We start from the raw sequence: 10265 nt of genomic DNA, 5'->3' as shown, positions 1-10265 counted from the left end.
CATACAAGAATATGTTTTATATAAATTAGATCAACGTACACTATAACAAATTATCTACAAAATGTAGAACATTTTTTCCATTAATCTAAATTAATTTTTCAGTAGAAGTTGCCTAGGTTTCTCTATAGCATATTCGCAAATTGATAGTAATTTTCGTATTTTTTTAGAAATTATTATTCATTTATTCATATCGAAAATCCTAGATACGGATGGAAAGTAAATTTTATGAACTAGGAGAAGGGCTCGTTTTCGCAGAGTTGCATAGATGTTGCTAGAGCCTAACAACTTGAAAAATCCATTCCATGTACCTGGCATAGCAGGTAAAACATGGTTAAGACTATTTCTGAAGCGACAGAAAGATACATTTTTACTTAAAAAACCTACAGGAACGTTATTTAAAAGAACAAATTTTTTTAACTCTTGAAGGAGATCTACGAATAGAACAAAAGCAAAGAACAGAAAAAATAAGAAACCAAAAATTATAATGAAGATTGTAGACACTGAGCCTGTAAAATAATTAATTTCTTACAATTAACAAAGTTACTTGTCTTCTTCCTAGACAGGCATTATATGAATTTTATTTTCTTAGGAGAAACTTATGTATAGATTATAGATAGATTTATATTTATAGCCCATATTTGCAATTCTGTTCACTTTTTGACAATATAGTTTATCAGAAAATTATAAAACTGTGAATGTGTTATCACTACATAGTATAAAACAAAGTCGCCTTTTCTGTCCCTATATCCCTATGTGCGCTTAAATCTTTAAAACTACGCAACGGATTTTGATGCGGTTTTTTTCAATAGATAGAGTGATTCAAGAGGAAGGTTTATATGTATAATACATGCATAATATACTAAGGCAACATTGCTAATTTTAGAGGTTTCTAACGTGATGTCGTAAATTAACCTATTTTTTTAGGCTTATTTAGCAATTAGCAAAAACGCTGCCTAACCCTACGAGTTAGATCAAATTAATGTACTACAGTATTGTACACCATTAAAAGGTCTACAAAAAAGTCCGCGATGGTATATGTTTATCTTTTAGGGATAACCCACATTAACCATTTTTATTGTTTACTTTTTACGTGAGAAAATGGCTTATTTACGAAGCTATTTTAAGCAATACGGCATTAATCCTTATCGAATTAAGTACCTTAAATACAGTGTGCAATTAATATAGATCAATATGGTTCCTTACAGCATGTAAATTAAACAAATATTTTCGGAGATTTTACAAATTTAAAATTTGCGTTTAAAAATGTGTAATGTAAGAAAATTTGTATGAATTTAGATATTCCAAAGATAGCAGGAAATCTTCATAGTAAGTATAGGGGAAGAGGAATTGTTTTACTCCAAATTTAATGCGTGCAGGCCAAGGGCAGTAATGAATGAACCAAAAATACTGGATCGATTTTAATCATGTTTTCATTGAGTGCAAAGTCGGAGCGGGTCGCTATGTTTTTATATACAACGTTCATATTTTTTCTGTAGTGTATTGAATTTAGTATCAGCATTGCACCCGTGCGAAGCCGGGGCGGGTCGCTAGTCCTTAGATAAACCGTAAAACCTAAAAATATCCGGGATGACTAGTAGAAAAGAATGCGACACTCAAATCCAAATTAAGCCGGTTCGATATAAATGATCGGCCTCATATTTTCCGAAGAGACTTTTAAAAATGTTCACGCGCCACCGCAGATAATTCGTCTAGCGTTTTTAACGGTCCATTCCGGGAAAAAAACGCCGTTTCATTATTGGGGATGATTAATGGAGTACCCTCACTATATGCTACCGAACTCATACCATAAGTTAATCGACCAAGAGAATTTCCACGGCGATAACAACGTTTCGCCTTTGTCCCGGGCCTTTTGTTTCAAGGAGGCTCGTTATTTTTTCCGGTCCTTGTTGACAATGGACGGAATCAACAGTAATTTTTTTGAGAGATTAAACAGGTTAACGGGCTATCCCGTATCTCCGCGTGAGGGATTGTTTCGAATTTGTGGAACAAAAAAACTGGATTATTTTCTAAATATCCTCTTTCATTTCCTTCGTTCCTGTGGGCTTTCTAAGTCGTATAGTCTATTCAAAGTTTTTTTAGTAATGCGTCGTGGATATTTGTGACGTCGAAACATTACAATGTTGCCGCATCAACTCTGAGTTTTAATCCAGTTTGGCTTTGACATACAAAAAAATTCTAATTTAAATAAAATAATTGAACAAAAATGTTATCAAACATAATTTATTTTAACATTATACTATATCTAAAAACTACAGTTAATTATACAGCCACAGCCACAATTATAGGTTAGGGATATAACCACTTATCACTATTGCTTTCAAGAATTTTGCATACGTCTGACAGCTGGTCGTCGTCGAATTGTCAGATGTACGCTAAATTATTCAAAATATTAGTTATAATTATTGCATTATATTAGCCCTTTATTTTGATAAATTTTAAAGTGCTGGGTGATATATTATATTACTTTGTTTAAAAATGCCGAAAACAATAGATATTCAGGGTTATAAATTGATTGCGGCTTTAATAGGTTATTTCGAAAAGGAACGAGATAATGGAGCCCCCCTTTGCCGGTAAATTCTGTTAGAGAGGTAATTATTGTTGATATTAAATAATATAAGTCCCTACAATTTTATTGAAAATGTTTTTAGCGGGATGCTGCCGCGCTAAATATTAGTGTGGGTACTGTGAATAACATCGCTGACAAAATGAAGAATTCATTAGATACTGTACGTTAGATTCCCACCCATGTAACGTTTACCCTGCGTAGAAGAACATGTCCACCAGTGAATATCAATAATCGTCAATTCCCCCAAGCAGAGCAAGTTAAATATATTGGTATGCACTTAGATCGACGCCTAACCTGGAAGAAGTACATACTCTCTAACCGAAAACAACTTGGACTTAAATTGCGTCAAATGTATTGGCTCTTCGGAAGCAAATCCAAGTTATCATTAGATAACAAGGCATTGTTGTATGAGTCTATACTCAGGCCTGTGGGGTAGCGCAATCAAATCTAATATATCTATCATTCAACGATTCCAAAATAAAGTGTTGCGTGCCACTGTTGATGTTCCGTACTATATTTCAAATAAAGTGATACAACGCGATATTCCTCTAGAACCTATAGCGAGTGTAATTCAACGTGTTTGTGTGATGTACTTCGAAAGAGTATCAGTGCATCCCAACATACTCGCTAAGCAGCTAAATATGTGATGTGATAGTGAAGTGCGTAGACTAAAACGTTTAACACCACCTAATCTGATTACTGGACATATATAGACTTTAGAATAAGCTTTAGAATATTCATTAGATACTGTACGTTCGATTCACCCAAGAAAACCCATTATATATAAAGTGGGTGACGAATCTTGGCCATATTGGCTCTATTCGAGACCAAATATATGAAATGTATAAGAACAGTAAGTACACAAACTTATTTTATCGATATAAACATAATTTAATAAAATTATTTTAGAGAAAATTGTCTCTCTGGAAAGTATACATAAAATAATTAGGGTCATGAAGCTTTTAGAAGGATGTAAGACATCCTTTCATACACTCTTACAGGACATAGGGTTTAAATACTGTAAAGATAACCCTCGGAAAGGTTTAATGGAGCTTCCAGACATTACCTTAAAAGGAATTCAATTAATGGCATAAAATAATATAAGAAACTTGTTTATTTTAAAATGGTTCATTGTGGCACTCTTGGCAAGACAGTAACAAAAAAAGTGTAAAGACATTAAAAATTGATGGAAAAAGGTAAAAGTTACAATAGCATTCAATTGGGTTTTCTTGGTCACTATATTTTTAATAGTTAATTGCAGATATATTGCTGGTAGGGAAGGATATTTCATCAAAAAATGTTATGATATGTCGATATGTGGAAGGAAGCATTGTCAACCATAACACCTTCGGCTTGGATGAACTCGACAAGATACACAAAGGAAGTAATTGATAAATGGTGGAATTGCAACAATATAATGTTTCGACATCACAAATATCCACGACGCATTACTAAAAAAACTTTGAATAGGTTATTCCTTAGTTTTAGATTTTGTAGATAATTTGTTATATTATACGCTGATTTAATTTTTATAGAACATATTCTTGTATATATCTTCTCAAGGTAAGTATATTAAAGTATCTGATGTCTTATAAATTCAACACTCTCACTATATAATAAGTTTTCGCTTTACCAACAAGTCTTTAAACCAAAAAAGTCTTTAACTTTAAATGTACACATATGGTGTTCAAATATGATGGTAATAGAAATATTATACAAAGTTTCAAAGACAAGGTACTGCGAGGTATTTCTATGTATATATATATATATATATATATATATATATATATATGATTAATATGTATAAATATTTAATCGGTTTCTAAACCCGTATTTCTACCCTTCCATCGATTCCGATTCTATTGATGTGCATCTCCATTAATGAAAACCTTAATACCAGCTAACGTATGGTGTAGACCATTGTTAATCTCGTCACCAACAAAACATGCAACACCTGTTCACTGGTCTTGCCATATGGCATGGACCAGCATCAATTTCGCCGTTGTTGCAGGGCCGTCAGGAACATATTGAGAAGTATTTAGCACAGGGGTGGTAAGTTATTCATATCGTACTATATATTTTCGAGTGATCTGAAAATAATATGCAGATAATATTTATTATGTGGTTTTATAGTGTTTTGCTTTATCTGAAAGTTAAATATTCATTTTTACGTATTTCATAGCATTTTGTAAGTGTTTGGGGTAAAAATTCAAATATAAAAAAGAAAAAAGAATTAGCTCCAATTTTTATGACATATTAGGTTCTTGGGAGTATTCTGATTATCTTTTCACCTTAAATATGATTTTACTATGAAGAAGTAGTAGTCAGAAGGCACCCTGTCTGGTGTATCAGTATAATAGTGTATGCGTTATAATTCTTGCAAAGTACCTTAATCTTTGGGATGCAAGAAGATGACGTAGCCCCTCTTACTCGTTACTGCTGAAGTTTTCGGAAACAATCTGTCGTTCATTATGTTCACAGACACCTGCACTAACAGTTTCATTTGTACTAAGAATTGTAGATATTCACTTACAGTTGCACTGCACCACAGAAAACTTTTCTTCTTTTGTCTGTCAAGCAAAAAAAAACATTAACATTTTAAGTAATTTCATTTACCTCCACTGTTAAGGTGTCCAAAAGTTCTTTGTGAGTTTGAGTTTTGGTGGAATAGTCTTGGAATTTATTTGTTGGACAATAGAGATATAATAGAGTAGCATCACCATACATTTCTAAAAGTGATTCATCAAATCAAACAACAAAAATAATGGATATCGAAAATGCAATTTTGAGCTTTCTATGATTAGCGTCTCTATACTTTGAATAACTCAATAATATTATTTTATACAGAAGAATATTTGTTATTGTTCACTTTATTTCTTCGCCTTTTCACCTATAGATTTGGTTGGTTAATAAATATAAGCTACTGATAAATAGTGGAGGGTTCTAATTTGAATTTTTATTAAATCCATATGATAACAACATGTAAAATGGGGTTGCTCCTTTTCTTGGAGCCCGTTATATTCAACATTATTGAAAATATATCTACCAGGTGGTTGATAGTAGAAAATAATTTTTGAGAAATCATTCAATAAGAAATATCCAAGAGTTCCTCCTTCTTGTTTGACAACTTGAGATTCTTAAGGGCTCGTTGAACCCTATTCCTTCCTCTTCTCCGTCGTCTTCAATTTGTGGTAGATCACCAACTGGTAATGTGCCAGAATGGTCGAAGGCCACATGGAAAAATCGGGTTTTTTCACTGTTACTTGTTTAATTATTTAAAATCATTGTCATTCAAATATCAGTCTCTGCTACTTAAGATTATTTTGTGTCAAAGTACTACAAGGGTTTTGAACATGTCAAGAAAATTGTAATTTTTTAGAATCTCCATTTGATCAGCTTGTAATCTTTTTAAAAATATTTTTGAAGCCTCATCAATATATGTTAAAAAAAATGGTAAACATGTTTTTAACTTTCGTATCCTTCTTGAAAAGACTTAAAAAGTTAGATCTCTAGGCTGGAAATTCGCCTTAAAAAATCGAAATACAATTTTTTTTAAATTAATCTCTTAGAATGTCAACAAATGTGGAAAAATCTGCCCGTGGGAAATAAGTATATACGATTTCCGTTATATAATATAACCATCCTGACATGTAGAAGGTCACTTCAGTAAGTTGTCTGCTGTACAATTCATAATCTTAATCTTATTCTAGATATTATTCTAACTTATTTTAAAGTCTATTATATTTTATTCTAAACACTATTCCAACTTATTCTAGAGATTATTAAATCTCACTCTATGTGTCTATTAATCAGTTCGTATGGTAGTTTGCGTTTGAACCTACGCACTTCACTGTCATCGCGTCAACTCTTTACGTACGTTTAAGTACGACGCACTAACACTCCGAATTACACTCGTTATGGGTTCTAAGGGGATATCGCGCTGAATCAATTTGTTGGATACGTAATATGGGGCATCGACGATGACTCGCAACACTTTATTCTGGAACCTTTGGGGGATATCTATGTTAGATTTGTTAGAAATACCCCACAGTTCAATACCATAGGTCCAAATGGGTCTAAATATTGATTTATACAGGAAAACCTTGTTTTTTAATGATAATTTAGATTTATGCCCCATCAGTCAATACATTTGGTTTAGTTTAAGCCCAAGCTGTTTGCGTTTTGTCACTATATGTTTTTTCCATGTTAAATGTCCATCAAAAATAATATTTTTCACAAAATATTGTCGAAGTTCATATGACAGATATATAATTATAACGAATCAACAATAATATTCCTGAAACATATAAATTGTAGTTTATAACAGTGATTTATGACGACAATATTTTAGCTGGTGCATTATTACAGCCGAACAATCAAAATTTAGTATCGCCAACATAAATAATTCGCGATTATAATGAATTACATATTATATAACAGAAGGTTTTTAATGAAACCCGGCGAACATATTAATAACGCGTTAAAACGAAAAAAAACGAACGAAAAACATTGACGAGCGATATAAGTCAGGCAATCTGTCGATACCGATGGCGAATAAGCCACCAAATAGGGCCTGGGTGTCATCCTTTCAGCCTTTTAATGCAGTATACATTGAAAACCGTATTGGAGGACCGTATTTCCAGGCCCCGCCCCCACCTAAAACTCCATTGGTCTGTTCGCCACCCTAAAACTTACGTTCACCCCTATAGGAAGGTTTGCGTGGCTCTAAATACGCTCTTTAAATGCGACGGTGTCTGCGTCTCGCTCTGGCTCGGGCCGCGGGCGCGGTGCTCCGTCTCTGTCTGGCATAAAGGTGGGTTAAACCGGTTTCCAGCTGGTTTTCGGGGTAGGAAGAAAATCCGGCAATATTTCCTGCTCCGCTGTATGCTTTTTCGCATTATTCGTTTGGATCTCGAACATAAAGCAACAGAAGTTTGTCGTGGTGTTTTTGGTGGTTGTTGTTGGTGTATCCGAGTGATTGTTATCATGGACCGAAACAAAAGTGAGTTGAAGTGCGACGATACGGCGGCGATATTGCCGGTCAAGGCGGCCGTGAAACGCTCTTTCGACGTGGCGTTCCTGATGCTGCCCGACGAGAAACTCCAGAAACAGAACAAAGTAGCGAAAAACGTGATTTACGAGAAGGACATCGAGCCGTGCTATAATAACAACGACGAGGACGAGGAGATCGACATCGAGGACTCGCCCTGCGAACAGAAGGTAAACCAGCAGAAATATTTCACGCAGAAACAGCAGATTTTTGACGACCCCAACCTGATCAAGAACAGGAACTTCGACGGGCTGAGGAAACAGTCTCCCGTGGAGCAGAAAAGTGCTTTCACCAAAGTGAACTTATCCAAAGAGGCCCGATTATCTCCGAACTTGTCCATCAGTCCGGACTTGAGTTATCAAAACTCCCTCAGTCCCTCACCGCCGATTATCAACAGGAATTATCCGAATTTTCTTCCGCAAAATCAGATATTTAAAACACAATCTCTGTCAGCCGCATATCAAAGCAATTTCGCGCCGGAAAACTTCCCGCAACAGGCTGTGATCGATAGCCATTTCCTCACCAAGAATCCCGAGTTGATTCCCGCTAATTTCCAGAAACTGAGACCGATGTACCGTCCTGAATTACCATACAATTATCAGCAATTCCCCAATCAAGATCTCCTGAAGATATCAACTCCCGACATCAGACACCCAGCGGCGGCGATTTTGAGCTCGCTTCTGCCACCATCCCTGGCAGCTTTATCACTGCCAGCCCAGAATGTCTGCGCCAAATGCAACATCACCTTTCGAATGACATCGGACTTGGTATATCACATGCGATCTCATCACAAAAACGATTCGAACGATCTCAACAAGCGACGCCGCGAAGAGAAACTGAAATGTCCAGTTTGTGCCGAATCCTTCAGGGAGCGGCATCATTTAACCAGGCACATGACCGCCCATCAAGATAAGGAAGACGACGACAAGGAGACCAAGAAAGAAACCCATTAAAAATCTTCGACTAGTGGAAATTGATGTTATATGGATTTATGTCACTATTGAATATGTCCAATGTTTCATTTATATGTATGAGAGACCGTGCGGTGATGGGACAGCGATGTGTGTTTAGTTAGGCACTTTTTGTTGTTTTGATTTGTAAATATTGTATAAAGGAATTGATGATAAAAGGTTGACCATTTGTTGTTTATTAATTACGTGCAATATTATGAGTTTTAATAAAATTATTTTAAAAATATGTCTTGTTTCATTTTAAATTATAACATTTTATGTGTAGAAAACTAAGATTATGTGATAATGGTTTTATTACGGTAGAATTTATAATTTTTTTAATAATAATTTGAATTTTAGCAATAAAAAAATATGTAGTATTTTATTGACACAGCTGCAGCTGATATGCCTTGAAATTTTTAATAAATATTTGCTAAATTATGTTCTCCATCTCTCGGGACTAACTTGAAATTTATGGGGGTATTCTAGTCTACAGGCTGAACGAGTTGACAAAAACAGATATTCGATGATCCCAACCTGATCAAGAACAGGAACTTCGACGGGCTGAGCAAACAATCTCCTGTGAAACAGAAAAGTGCTTTCACCAAAGTGAACTTTATTTTATCCGAACTTGTCCATCGGTCCGGACTTGATGGAGTTGTCAAAACTCTATTAACCAACTAACTATACATATTCATATATATGTTACATAGCATCACGTTAGACAAAAAGCAAAACACATTAGAACCAAAATAAAACAACTATACTGGTTAGTCGAAAGATACTCTCAACTTGATCTAAAATCAAAGAGGTTGATCTATAATACAATTATAAAGCCAATTTGAACCTATGGGGTGCAAATATGGGGTTGCACTAAAAATTCAAATCAACTGGTCATACAACGCTGTCAAAACAAGGTTCTTCGATTGATTACCAATGCCTATCGCTATGTAACCAATGAAGAACTGCATGATGACCTGGAAATCAAATGGATTTGCGAAGTTGTGCAGGATTTCGCCTTGAAACACGAAAGAAGATTACTAAATCATTCTAACGTGGAAGCAATACAACTGCTGGACAGCGCACAGGATGTCAGGAGATTGAAACGAACAAAACCATACGAACTTGTGTGAACATTTAGTGTGTATTATTAGTGTAAACTATAGTTATAAGTTAATAATTAATAAATAATTATAATTTTATAATTGAGGAATACATACTGATGTATTTTCTCGCACTCGTCTTGCTTGTTAATTAATCCAAGCACATAGGAAAAGTAGTAATAAATTAATTGTAATAATAATAATAATTAAGATTGTACTAAGCGTATCTAATAAAGATGTTATAAAAAATATATATATATGGTACATTAAATGCTGTACAGGATTATAATATTTTATCATTGCAATCTTGATATATACTATATCATTTTTATTTTAGGCATTTTAACAACTTTGCTATATTAGAGTTTTCATAAAGGATAATACAAATAGCGTCAATTAATAAAAAATTTGGTATTAAAAGTAGTTTTAATATATATATATATATATATATATATATATATATTATTATAATTATTACACTTAAACTATTAAATGTAAAACTATATATAATAATACTGATAGAAGACTGAAGGAAAAAATTAAAACTGTTGTAAATAAAAGAAATTATTAAATTA

General features: G+C 33.9%; 1 protein-coding gene and 1 long non-coding RNA gene across 3 annotated transcripts; both read left to right on the top strand.

Moving 5' to 3' along the window:
* Positions 1-2543: 2543 nt before the first annotated feature.
* On the top strand, positions 2544-4183 carry LOC143202033 (uncharacterized). Of its 2 annotated transcripts, none has more exons than XR_013007067.1 (4): positions 2544-2609; positions 2670-3440; positions 3497-3783; positions 3849-4183. It is a non-coding gene; the product is annotated as an uncharacterized LOC143202033 (long non-coding RNA). The 2 variants fall into 2 exon arrangements; XR_013007066.1 differs by having other exon boundaries at positions 3839-4183.
* A 2317-nt stretch (positions 4184-6500) lies between these two features.
* Positions 6501-8791, top strand: LOC143201926 (uncharacterized). Its single transcript, XM_076413128.1, has one exon. The coding sequence runs from the start codon at positions 7187-7189 to the stop codon at positions 8588-8590; it is 1404 nt and encodes a 467-aa protein (XP_076269243.1). The 5' UTR covers positions 6501-7186; the 3' UTR covers positions 8591-8791.
* Positions 8792-10265: the final 1474 nt, after the last annotated feature.

This window comes from Rhynchophorus ferrugineus, unplaced genomic scaffold, assembly GCF_030347505.1.
Source record: "Rhynchophorus ferrugineus isolate W39M unplaced genomic scaffold, kcgeb_rfMv2 rfM9, whole genome shotgun sequence".
Classification (NCBI taxonomy): Eukaryota; Metazoa; Arthropoda; class Insecta; order Coleoptera; family Curculionidae; genus Rhynchophorus; species Rhynchophorus ferrugineus.
Note: the sequence above shows the minus strand (reverse complement) of the source record. Positions and strands in the feature narration are given on the sequence as shown.

What these genes read in the sequence shown, in the direction of transcription:
- LOC143201926 (XM_076413128.1), top strand. Translation starts at nt 7,187, where the DNA reads ATGCAGTATACATTGAAAACCGTATTGGAGGACCGTATTTCCAGGCCC.